The sequence below is a fragment of the Propithecus coquereli genome, unplaced genomic scaffold (assembly GCF_000956105.1).
Source record: "Propithecus coquereli isolate 6110/MARCELLA unplaced genomic scaffold, Pcoq_1.0 Scaffold478, whole genome shotgun sequence".
NCBI classification, from domain to species: domain Eukaryota; kingdom Metazoa; phylum Chordata; class Mammalia; order Primates; family Indriidae; genus Propithecus; species Propithecus coquereli.
Window position 1 is genome coordinate 419,323 of NW_012150596.1, and position 13,598 is coordinate 432,920.

General features: G+C 40.1%; 1 protein-coding gene across 2 annotated transcripts in view; it reads left to right on the forward strand.

Moving 5' to 3' along the window:
- Window positions 1-13,598, forward strand: part of SLC9A6 (solute carrier family 9, subfamily A (NHE6, cation proton antiporter 6), member 6) — a 62,889-nt gene that overhangs the window by 29,134 nt on the left and 20,157 nt on the right. For both annotated transcript variants that reach the window (XM_012655484.1, XM_012655485.1), the window contains exons 11-13: window positions 4,392-4,503; window positions 5,762-5,915; window positions 11,255-11,285. In XM_012655484.1, the coding sequence (XP_012510938.1) occupies window positions 4,392-4,503; window positions 5,762-5,915; window positions 11,255-11,285 (297 nt within the window). The remainder of the gene's footprint in view (window positions 1-4,391; window positions 4,504-5,761; window positions 5,916-11,254; window positions 11,286-13,598) is intronic.

Genomic DNA, 13,598 nt, shown 5'->3' on the forward strand with positions numbered 1-13,598 from the left:
GGCCTTTATTGGGAAGAGGGACAGCCGTACCATTGCTACAGGAGAGGATAGGCTATGTAGAGATGAAGGTGCTTTGGTAAGATGGAGCTCCTGTCTCATGGCTTCTATTTTTATCTATAAAGTAGGAAGTGAGATCATCTGAAAGTGAGATAGGGAGCTGCGCAGTGTATCAGTTATCTATCATGTAATGCATTACCCTAAAACTTAGCAGCTTAAAACAACAAATACTAACTGTGACATAGTTTCTGAGGGTCCAGGATCCTGGAGCAATTTAGCTGAGTGGTTCTGGCTCCAGGATCTCTCGTGAGGTTGCAGTTGTGCTCTTGGCTGGGACTGTACTCTCTTAAGACTTGACTAGGGCTGGAGGATCTACTCCAAGCTCACTCACATCATGTCACTGTTGGCAGGAGGCTTCCCTTCTTTTCCACTTGGGCATCTCCATAGGCATCTTCCCCCTGAGTGAGCTGAGAGAGCCCCAAGATGAAAGCTGAAGTGCCTTTTATAACCTGATTTTTGAATTGACACGCCAGCATCACTTCTGCAGTATTCTATTGGTCACACAGACCAACCTGGTACAGTTTGGGTGGGAACTACACCCAAGTGTGACTACTAAGAGGCAGGGATTGTTGGGGACCCTCTTAAAAGCTGGCTTACACAGGTCGTAGGAGTTTTGAGGAAGGTGGAGAAGGTTTGTGAAATAGTTGTTATAGAGAATGGGAGGATGAGTTAATAAGAAAAATGTAATAGGGGAGGTTGAGGCAGGAGGATTGCTTGAGCCCAGGAGTTCAAGGCTTGAGTGAGCTATGATTGTGCCACTACACTCCAGCCTGGGCAGCAGAGCTGAGCAGTGCTAGGGACCCATTTGTGTTGGAGGAATAGGCATTAGCAGTAGAACCAATCTACCATGTCGTATAACCTTGTCCAGGAGTACTTGGCTGTAAGCATGGAGAAAAGAGATAGTTGGCTGCATCCAGATTTGGGGTTTTGTCAGGTGGGTGTGATGAATACAGAGCGGGACAAACGAACGTAGGTTATTGGAAAGAATGTTAATTAACATGAGCATAAGAAGGGAAGTGAAGAAAGGAGAGGACTGATTGAGGAAAAAGGAGAGGGATCTCTGGACTAGAAGTCCCAGTGAGGTGGAAGAATGACCACACTGGGATAGTTGAACACGAAACGTGTAAGGAGTAATTGTGGTCAGAGAGGGGAAAGTTTAACAGTGGATTTTCAAAAGAAGTATTTAAAAACCCCACCTCAGAATGAAGATTCTGTCAAAGAGATTAGCAGAAATTTTTTAAAAATTAAAACTCTATGTAGGATCTCTGTTAGAAAGTGAGATACCACTGAAGTACCATTCTGCAGAGTCTTAGTCTGAGAATGAACTTCAGGTAAAAAAGATAAAGTCCTGTCAATAAGAGAAGGTCTTAGCTGAACAATAACCATGAAATCAGTAACTTAATATCCTGCTAGTCTTGGAGAGATTTTTGAGCAGTCAAGTGGCTTGATCCACTATACTTAATTAGGAAACCAAGCTAAATATTCTCACCCCATCTCATCTATGGGTTTCTGAATTGATTAGAAATTAAAGTTCCTCTATAAAAAAAAATCCTGCCATGGAAATTGACTCTTAACGGGAGAGAGTTGTTCTCTTTCTGGCTGTATTAGGATGTATGTTTGGTTTCATGTGACAAAGACTCTAATTAACCCAGGTTTAAACAAGTTAGAAGTTTCTTTCTTTCTCATCTGAAAGTCTGGTGTGGCAGCCGTGCTCCACAAAGTCATCAGGCACCCAAACAACCTTGTTGCTAGCATCCTTAGGGAACTGCCCTTGTTCTTATGATCCAAGGTGGCTCACCCCGGTGTCTTGCCGATTGCCTTGAAGGGCACGACCCAGAATATCTACACATCCCTTCCACTTAGCATCACTGCTTATACCTTCCTGCCAGAGAGGCTGGGAATTATATCCTTTATCTGGGCGGCTGTGTACCCAGATAAAAATTGGAGATGGGAGGGAGGAGTATCTACTACCAAAGAAGAAAGGAAAAGTAGATATTGGAGAGAGCTTGCAGTCACTGCCACATTGGCCCACATGTTTGGTTGTTGTTATATTGTGTTTTTGTTTTTTTTTTAGGGAATCACTATTTTTAATAAATATTTGATTTTAGAATAGTTTCAGATTTACAGAAAAATTGTGAAGATAATATAGAAAATTCTCATGTACCCCACACTCAGTTTCCCCTATTAACATCTTAAATTAACATGGTACATTTGTCACAGTGAATGAACCAATATTGATACATTAGTACTGATTAAAGTTCATATTTTATTCAGATTTCCATAGTTTTTCCCTAATGTCCTTTTTCTGCTCCAAGGTCCCGTCCAGGATACCACTTTACATTTAATTGTCACGTTTTCTTAGGTTCCACTTGACTGTGACAGTTCCACATATGTTCCTTGTTTTCGTGACCCTTGACAGTTTCGAGGGCTACTTGCTAGCTATTTTGTAGAATGTCCTGCAATAGGAACTTGTCTGCTATTTTTCTCATGATTAGACTGGGGTTATGTGTTCTGTGGGAGGAAGACTACAGAGGTAAAGTGCCATTCTCATTATGTCATATCATGGTCACATAATAATGTTGATGTTAGCTGTAAGCACTTGATTGAGATAGTGTTCGTCAGGTTTCTCCATTGTAAAGTTACTTATTTTTTCCTCCTTTCTATATAGTACTCCTTGGAAGGAAGTCACTGTGCACAGACATTGGGCAGTGGGGAATTAGGTTCCACCTCCTCGAGGACAGAGTATCTACAAAATTATTTGGAATTCTTTATGCAGGAGATTTATCTATTCTCCCACATTTATTGTTTTGTTAAGTCATTTATTTATATCAATTTGGATTCATCGATCTTTATTTTATATTTTGGGTTATAATACAATACAACTTTTTTAATTTTGTTGCTCAAACTGTTCTAGCTTTGGCCATTGGGAGCTCTTTCAGTGGGTTCTTGTGTCTCTTTGACATACCCCATTATTGTGTTGTTTTATTTTTATTTTGGGGAGTACTTCCTTACTTTCTGGAACTACAAGTTTCAGGTGCATCTTGTATATTTTCTGCCTCAGCTAAGAATTGGCTATTTCTCTGAGGAACCCTGGTTCCTTTTATTAGAGAATAGTATTAGAAACCAACATCTGGGCACTAGGTGTGCTCAGTGCTACTGAGGGTCCTTGCTTCTAGGCCCTCTCAGCTGACAGAGCAAGGAAATATATATGTATATACTAACTCATGTATATTCATACATCTATTCATATATCTGTGTGTAACCATCTGTGTCTCTGTTAAGCTAAACATGAGTTCATACTGATGTCTCCAACTCTAATTCATTACCACGTGGATCATTCTGGCCTTCTCCCCTTGTTGATTTGTACCCTCCCCCTCTGACAGTGAGAAACCTGGCTCCTACCACCTGCCATCCATTTACTTGATTGTTCAGTTCCAGTATACATGTGTAACGGTATCAGAACTGTTAACCAGTACTCCCATGGGAAACAGCTTTATCTACGAGCATAGAATGCTTCTGTGCGGTTCCTTTTGCCTTTAGTCTTATAGACTCCACTCGTTTCCAAAGTTACTTAGGCCAGCACAATTCCCCCCACTTTGTTTTTAATCTTAGATTTTCTTTTACGTTCCTCTCAAGGAATGGGGTGGAGACTATATTGTGACCCTTACATAATAATAAAAATTGTAATTACACAGCAGGAGTCGCTGTAGACAGTAAACTGGAGAAAAAGATACTAAAATTGGTTTTTAGTTAAAACCAATCTGGATTCACATTAAGCTTTTCCTTTGAAGCAGGTTGAAAGCATAGACTCAGGGGAGTATACTGTGGCTTGCAGGAATTTTAGTCGTATGAGGTGGTTGAGTTGCCCTTTTCTTTGTTCTGAGGAAGGAGAAGTTTAGACAGTATTACTTTTCTTCCTACCAACACTGACAATGAAATGAATTATTCTATTAATAATCTTAAAAGTATAGTAAAGAATTTCTGCTTTTAAACATATTTCTCTTCATCTAGTAAATTTCCTATGTTAGACCTGTACTGTCCTATTTGGTAGCAGCTAGTCACATGTGATTATTTAAATTTAAATTAATTAAAATGAAATAAAATTAAATTTTCGGTTCTTTGGTCATACTAGCCACATTTCAGGTGCTTACTTTATTTAGACAGTGCAGATATAGAAAATTTCCATTGTTGCAGAAAGTTCTATTAGACAGTGCTGTTAGACAATGGAATCAAGAGACTGTGTTAGAAACTGAGCTCCCTAAAATAGACTTTCACCATCCTTAATGTATAGTCTAAATAATAAGAAATGATCCTTAACCTATTGATAATTTTAGATTGCTATTTTCTTGGGAAGAGCTGCCAATATTTACCCCTTATCCCTCTTACTTAACTTGGGTAGAAGAAGTAAGATTGGATCAAATTTTCAACATATGATGATGTTTGCTGGTAAGTCATAACTTTCCTCTTTTGCCCACCGCTAGCAACCATTCACACCACATATACCAGCTTGATGTCACACTGAGATGTTATGCTGGTAATATAAGACTCCTTTAAACATTGAAGCTGCATCCTCAAATAGAATTTTTTTTTCCATAATGTCCTATTCCCTTCTATGGGAATTTCTTCATATTCTGGTTCCAAATCTTTGGTTCAGAAATGTCACACAAAATGGGGAAGGTAAAGATGAATGCATTTTCACACAAAAACCTGTAAGTGAATGTTTATAGCAATTCTGTTCATAATTGCCAAAACTTGGAAACAGCCCATTTGTCTGTCTTTCAATGGATGGAATGGCTAGACAAACTGTGGTGCATGCATGCCATGGAATACTGCTCTGCACTAAAAAGAGCAAATGATTGATCCACACAGCAACATGGATGAATCTCAGAGGTATTAATATTATGCTGAGTTAAAGAAGCCAGTCTCGAAAGGTTCCATGATGTATGATTCCATTTATACGATATTCTCAAAAAGACAAAATTATAGTGATGGAGAATGCATCAGTGATTGCCAGGGGTTTAGTGAGGTGACAAAGAGGTTGGACTAAGAGAAGTAACACAGAGGAATTTGGGAAGAGGGAATGATGAAACTATTCTGGGTCTTGGCTGTGGTAGTGGTCACACGGTCATACACCTCTATGCATTTGTCAAAACTCATGGAGCTGTAGACCGAAAAGAGTGAATTTTACTCTATGTAAATTAAAAAATAAGGTGGGCGTCATGGCTCACACCTGTAATCACAGCACTTTGGGAGGCTGAGGTGGGAAGATCACTTGAGGCCAGAAGTTCAAGACCAGACTGGGCAGCAAGTGAGACCCATCTCTACAAAAATAAGAAAAAAATTAGGCAGGCGTGGTGGCACACACCTGTAGTCCCACGTACTCAGGAGGCTGAGGCAGGAGGATTGCTTGAGCCTAGGATTTAGTGAGCTATGATGATGCCACTGCACTCCAGCCTGGTGACAGAGTGAGACTCTGTTTCAAATAAATAAACAAGTGAATGCATGAATGTTAAAGAATTATTAAAAGTTCTATGTATGTCAGTATCATGTGCAAATTCTATTTCTATTTATATATTAGGTATGTTAATATTGTATATTTGTTCACATGCTTCTAAGTTTTTAGAATGTGCTTTATTTCTCTGAATTTACGAAGCTTGCATTGGTGATAAGTTATTGAAGAAATACCTTTTCTGTTCCCTTGTAGGCCTTCGTGGTGCAATGGCATTTGCGTTGGCCATTCGAGATACTGCCACTTACGCACGGCAAATGATGTTCAGCACCACGCTTCTGATTGTGTTTTTTACTGTGTGGGTATTTGGCGGTGGCACCACTGCAATGCTGTCGTGCTTGCATATAAGGTAAGTAATAACTGGAGACCTCATTTTAATATTAAATTTTAATTCAGTTTATTTTTCTGCTTATTTTCAGTTTATTTCTAAGCTTTGGTGAATTTCTAATGTTTTATTTTTTTCTTTTAAAAAAGCGTATAATAGGTAGTACAGAAAAAAGGAAAACATGCAAAGGAAAAACAAAAACCATTATTAACACTTTGAGGAATATCTTTACAGACTTTTTGCTATGCATTATATATATTTTTAACAAAGTGGGGCAACACTAACGGTACTCTTGTAGCCTGATTTTTAAATGTAATGTAACATGGACTTTTACATTAGTAAATATATTAACATCATTATTTTAATGGCTGTATATCTCCTGATTTATTTAACCAAATCCCTATTGTTGGACTTTTCTATTGTTTCTAGGATTTTGGTATTACCGTTACCATTTGAGGATTTTGCTAATACTATTGCCATTAACACTGTGAATGTTCTTAAATGTATATTCCACTGTGCGGTTGTTTGATTATTTCCTTAGGATGCATTCCTAGAAGTGGAATTATATGGTCAAAAGCATATGCATATTTTTAAGGCTTTTGGTTATATCACCAGGTCGGATCAAATATTTTTCTTCCATGTGCAGCATATGAGACAATCCAGTTTATCCCAACCCTAATCAGCACTAGATATTATCATTTTTTCACATCTTTATGATCAGTACTGTTTCCAACCTAACAATTCAAGGCCAAGATCATGAGGTCTCAGTCTCCAGTGCGTACTAGTGAATGCATTCAATTGCTTTTGTTCTGCATTTGTTTCCATGGATACAGCAGCCTATGTTGCTACAGCCTTTGTAGATTTTAGTTCTATGTTTGGCTGAAACTTCATAGACATTAAGAGCTACCGGGCTTCCAGAATACATAGGGTTCATTAGAGAAAACAGTATTTTACACTTTATAGATTCTGTCCTTCTTTTTTTTCATTCTATTATGCCTTTCTTTTAATAGTCTAAAGACCAGCCAGCCCTAAATCAAACTTTAAATGTTGTTGTTATTGTCTTAATCTCCCTTTACTATTCAAATCCCTTTCTTATCATTTCTGTGCTGTTATTGTGTATAGTCTAAAATTCACAAAAAGTAAGGTTTTTATAACCTTAATTATTACTTCAAGGAGGACTTGGCATTTATCGAGCACCTGCTATGTGCTGGGCATTGTGATAAGTGCATTTTACATATTTATCTAAAGACAATAACTCCATCTTACAAGTGAAAAAACAGAGGCTTAGAAAGGTTCTAATTTGTTCAAGGTCATCCACATAATTAAATGGTGGGCAGAGGAGCCCCTCGTCTGTCTTAATTTCTTCTATACGATGTTTCATCAAGAAATTAGGATGGTAAATTTTGAAAAGACTAAGCTGCTTTCTTTTCTCAAGAGCTTGTAAATGAAGACTCTTCCTCATTTTACTAAGGAGAACAAAATTAAATGTAAGACCAAACCAAACAAAATACCCATGCTTACCATCTCCCTTCAAAAGAAAAAACAAAAACCCACCTACTCATATAAAGTTTAATCTACATCACCAGCTTTGAAAGCTCTTTGGCCCCATCTTGCCTGTCCTGTAATGTACAGCATTGCCTTTATAGTCTTAGATTACTTCTTGTTGTTTTCTTGTTTTATTGGGGTTTTTGGGCCCTCTTTGCAACAGAGGCTGTATTTTAAGTTTCTCTTTTCTCCCTCCAAATTTATCTAGTACAATTTTGAGGATGCTGATAAATCCTGAAAGTTTAAGATTCATGCAGACTTAGACTTGGCTTTGAGTTCTTGCCCTTTCACTTACTAATTCTATGATCTTGGGCAAGTTCTTTAACCTTTTAAAGCCTCAGTTTCCTCATCTATAACATGCGTGTCATAGTACCTACCTCCTAGGGTTATTGTTGCAAGGATTCAGTGAGCTAATGTCTGTAAAGCTCTTAGTATGGCATTTCAAATGTGCCTTTTATTCATTCATTCGATACTTACTGAGCACCAGCCATGTGCCAGGCACTATTTTAGGCTCCAACTCAGTGATTCTCAACTGGGGATAATTTTGTCCCCCAGGGGACATTTGGCAATGTCCGGAGACATTTTTGATTGTCACGACTAGAAGTAGGGGCTGCTACTGGCATCTAAGGGGTAGAGACCAGGAATGCTGCTAAACATCTTACAGTGCACAGGACAGGCTCTTCCCTTCCCCTCACCTGCCAACAAAGAATTATCTGGGCCAAAATGTCAGTAATGCTAAGATTAAGAAACCCTGCTGTAGAGAAGGACAGTGATAGTAATGAGATAGAGAAGATCCCTGGTCTCATAATATCTATACTTTAGTGGGAGAAGACAGACAATAAGCTAGTAAATAAATGAACCTGACAGTTTTAGGTGGTATTAAATGCTGTGCTAGCAATCAAGCAAGGTACTGTGATAGTGACAGGTGGGGGTGCATTTTATATAAGGCGGTCAGGGGAGGTCTCTCTAAGAGATTACCTTTGAGCTCAGTCTACCTGAATGACAAGATATGGCTAGATGGCTAGTTAAACAATAATCAGGAAGAAGAGCTGTCCAGGCAGAGGGAAGAGCAAGTGCAAAGGTCCTGAGGCAGGAACAGACGTGGCCTGTTTAATGAACAGGAAAAAAGCTCACATAGCTAGAGTATAGTGATTGAAGGGTAGGTGGGAAATGAGGGGGACAAGATCCTATGGGGGTTAGGAGTCTGCAAACTTTTACCGAAAAGGTCCAGATTGTAAATTTTTAGGCTTTGCAGGCCATAGAGTCTCTGTCTCAGCTACTCCACTACTCTAGGGTGAAAACAGCCATAGATAATATATAAATTAACTGGTACAGTTGTGTTCCAACAAAACTTTATTTACAAAAGCAGGAGGAATACCAGATGTGGCCAAGGGGCTGTAGTTTGTGGACCCCTGCTATGGGGTCTTGTAGGACATGGTAGGGAGTTTGGATTTCAAAATAAAATTGGAAATCTTGGAGGATTTTACAGTGACATTGAACTCATTTACAGTGTAAAAAGGTCACTCTAGCTGTCGTGTGGACAATGGATCCTTAGTAAATTAGAACTAGCCAGCTATTCCTGTGTCCTTTCACATAATGTGACAGTCACATTTGGCTCCCTATCATTTACTTCACATGCTTTGTACTTTTCTGTTTCTGAGCCTTTGCTCATACTGTTCCCTCTAACCTGAAATGCTCTTTCATTCCCGGTAAATGACACAGCTAAGTGCCTTCTCCTTTTCCCCTTGTTCTTTTCTCTTGGAACCACTCTTCTGTTTGTGTAACTTTGGATCTCTCCATTATAGCGCTTATTTGTTCAGCCTTGTAATATTGTCATAAGAGCTGAGTCAGACACTCTTTCAAGATCTTCCGATACATTTTCTCATTTAATCCTTGCAACAACTCTGTATAGTGGATATTAGCCCCATTTTCCAGGTGATAAAATTGCAGTTCTTAGGGCTACATAACTTGCTAGAAAGCAGCTGAGCCCAGGGTAGCAGCCAGCATGCCCTGATAGCAAGCCCTTAGGGATTATGCTCTAGTTGTGTCTGTTTCCCCCACTAGGCTGTGAGCTCCTTGAGGGCAAGGGTCATGTTTAATTCATGTCTATGCCCTGTGCCTAGTGCAGTGCCTGGCAAATAATAAGTGCTGTATAAATGTTTATTATATGGAATTGGCTTCTGATAATGTACCATCTGAGTGTTACAAATGTGCTATCTGCAAGACCACTAGATGTCACTTGAGATGCATAAATGTGGTTAGAGTTTAATGTGACTGAGAAAATATTAAACAGCTCCTGGCCATTTTAGCAAAGAAAAAAAAGCCTTTCTTTGAATTATGAATCTGGTCATGGCCATCTGTTTTCAAGTACTTGACCATGAGTCCCTTGCCTTCCAGATGTGGTCTTGCATCATTTTTCTCCCTTCAGTGCTATTCATATTCTGGGATGCTACTGCTACAGCTGCTCATGCCTCTATTTTTTTCTGTGTTGTCTGTAGTAGTTAACTTAATCGATAAATGTTTGAGCACCTATTGTGTGTCAGGTACAGTGCTAGACTCTGGGGATACAGAGATGAATTGAGACATGGCCTTTACCCTCAAGGAGCTCACAGTCTTTTTGGGGAGACTGACAGGTAAATAAGCATACTGTACTGTGCTAAATATTATAATAAAGGACAAGAAAGTACTGTAGATACACAGAGGAAAAAATGATTCTGCTTGAAGGGTCATAGAATGGTTACTTTGGAACTTGAAACATGGGTAGAAAATAATGAGGGCAAACACATTTCAGCTAGAGGGAACAACAGCATGAGCAAAGGCGTGGAGGCTCGGGAGAGGATAGGGATTTGGGGAGAGGGGTAGGTGGGTATGGCTACTATAGGGTATGTAGAAGACAGTGATGGGAAATGAGGGTGGTAAGGTAGGTTGGAGCGGGACAGGGAGTAGGGGGCGCTAGTTTGTAGAGAGTCTTGACTGCCTGCCACACAAAGGACTTCAGACTCAGCCCTCTGGGTTGCAAGCCACTCTCAGAGTCTTTTGTCAAGGGAATAACCCAGCAAGTTCTATGCTGTCGATAGCTGACTCTAGGGGAGGGCCTGGCAGCTGGAAAACCTTCCACGACAGACCCCATGAGTCGGGACGAGGGCTGTGCTTGAGCATTTGGGACAGAAAGGAGAGAAGACCTAACAGACGATGTAGAGGAAGAATGAACAGAGTTGGTTAGTGCTTCTGTTCAGGGTATAGAGAGGAGTCAAAGAGAACTTCTTAATGAAGCTTCTCCCTGGGATACGGAGAACAGGAATTTTAAGTAGATAAAAAAGTATTGTGAAGAACCGAGGCTAATGTCTATCCATTTGCCTGTGAAAAACCTGTAATTGGACCCTCTCTTCAGTCATTATAACAGAATGTTGCCATGAGAGCTGCAAGGCCCAAAAACATGCAACTCCCTCCCGGAATTGCCAGCCTTGTTTTTGGAAGTACCCAGCAGTTCTTATTCAGCAACAGGGGCAGTGTTGCTCTCCCAGCCTCTGCTTAGAGTAGACTTATATCAGAGAAGAAAATGCTATGTTTCTGAGATGGGTGAGTGGGATTGCAGGAAGAGAATCATTAGTACACCCTGCTTGCCTCAGAATCCAAGCTGTTGCTAAGGCAAGTAGCAGGAGCCAAACATCTACATCAACAACCATAAAGAAACAAAGAAAACATGAACAGTTCCATAGCTTCTGTGTTGAGAAAAGTAGTTGCCTAACAATGTACATATGTGAATAGACCTTTTTTTGGCTTTGAAATCTCATTTGCTCTTTGTGTTTCTCCTTCAGGGTTGGTGTTGATTCAGACCAAGAACATTTGGTAAATATGCATTTGTGTTGTCCCTGGCATTTCTGTCGAATGTGCAGTCGTTTGGAAAGAAAACAATCTACTGTAGACTTTGTGCCACTGTTCAGATCCTGTTTTATTTGCCTCAGCTTTTAACTGACATCATTCCTGGCTTTTCTCACTGCTCCATAGAGACAAAAGCAAATTTTCGACAGCATGTGGTTATCAAGGGAGACAGCTTTCATATCTGTGGGCCACCCTGGGCTTTTGCCACAGAGGAGAGCAGGCTCTTAAGCACCGCTGGGTTTTCAAGTGACTCCTCTGGCACAAGGAGCCTTTTTCCACTTTGGTTTGCGCATGAAGGCCTGTCTATGATGTAAGCCCCACTCCAGCTGCTCTTCCTGTGTAACTTTCAAATTGGATGACCAGCAGCTGCCCTTGAGAACTGCCCAGAAGCTTTTGAATCTTCAATCAGTCTTCCCTGCCTGTTCAGCGGAATGCACTTTCTTACCCGGTGCATTGGCCTTGGCCACGTTTTCTTACTTTTTGCCTTCCATGTGTCAGTTTCTCAGTTGTTCCTATGAACCTGAGCCTGTTGGACTGAGTGCAGTGTAACTTGCTGCCCTGTCTAGACTGACCACCCTTTTCTGGTATTTTCCATCCATTTTTCAATAGTTTCTGAGTACCACTGAATACTCTGTACTCAACATTAGATGAGAAATCACGGAAATTAGGTTTGTGAAGATGGAAAGCATTGTCTTTCAAAACACAATTCTTTTTCTTGTCTGAAACAAGCCCTGGTATATTTGTCTTCAGGTTGTGGTTTAAAAAAAAAAAACATTTCTCACATTCATTTCCTAAGTGCTAATTTTGTTAGCTATTGAGTGATGAGTGCAAATGTATGTATATGATATAGTAAGTACTTGCCTCTTTTGTGGCCAGAGCCGTAAAATAGAATTCCATGGGCTTGAAATATTTGTACAAACCAGGCTGGATAAATTCCCATGATACCAAGCTGCTGGGGTAGCATACAAGGGGTAATAGCTCCTCAGTATCAAAACAAGAATAAAGTTAATTATAGAGCTCCCAAGACAAATGCTTGGGAGCATAAGTCTCCACCAGTTGTGCCATCTCGGAGGATAAATGGAAATGGAGTGACAGGGAGAGAGCCAGGTAGGTGAAAACCAGTTGTGACATACAGAACAAAAGGCCATTTTTCCCTTGACTTCAAAACCCTGTGGATGTCCTAATTATACTGCTTACTTAATATTTTGAGTGCCCACTAAGAAGCACAGAGGAACATTATAGTAAGTATGGAATGTGTGAGGGGTGGGTATACAGGTGTTCATGTGGTGAGGGAATGGTGACATTTAGAGATGAGCCGCTCTTCAAGAAGTGGAGGCACACAAAGCTATGCCTAATGTCATAAAAGGAAATATAGAAGGTGTTCTTGGCTCTTGTAAGCCCATACAGCGTTCCCAAACAGTTTTATGTTGTTGTATGTGTTGGTACATGTTGAGGAAAAGTGTAATTTATTTTGAGGATTAGGAAGGAACCAAAACCCAGAATCTAAACACTGTGCTTTTAGAAAAGAAAACCATGGAACCATAAAACGTTAGCGCTGGAAAGGGCCTTACGAATTCTCTAACCCTCACATTTTATGCATGAAGAAATTCAGGCCCAGAGAGGGAAAGGGACTTGCCCAAACTAGTTAATGTCAGTGAGCCGGGACTGGAACCAGATCACCCAACTGCCCAACTGCTGGCAGTACCATATTACAAATAAGGACACAGTTTATATTTTTGGAAGCTATTTTAGAAGATGCCTGCTTGCTAGCCAGTCAGGCTTACCATGGAATTTCCTACTTGTTTTCATTTGCTAGTGTTCTAGGAACACAGTAGCAGCTTTGAAGATGCCAGTTAGTTTTGAGACCCATGACAATTCCCAAAGATAGGGGTGTTGATGTGATGTTTTCTGCTTGAGGTGCTATTATATTGGGTGTATAAGTCTGTCAGATTTAGGAGATGAATTATCCCACATTGATTTTTTAAAATGACAATAGATTCATGAATTAGCAAGCAGCCTGAGTAATAGAGGTGTTCAGAAAAACATTTCAGGCCGGGCGCGGTGGCTCACGCCTGTAATCCTAGCTCTCTGGGAGGCCGAGGCAGGCAGATTGTTTGAGCTCAGGAATTCGAGACCAGCCTGAGCAAGAGCGAGACCCCGTCTCTACTAAAAATAGAAAGAAATTAGGAAAAAAATGATAGTGTGGACATGGATAATTACAGTTTAATGGAACAACTGTTTTGGCTGCTCTCTTCACAAAGTGGAACATAAAGCTTACCT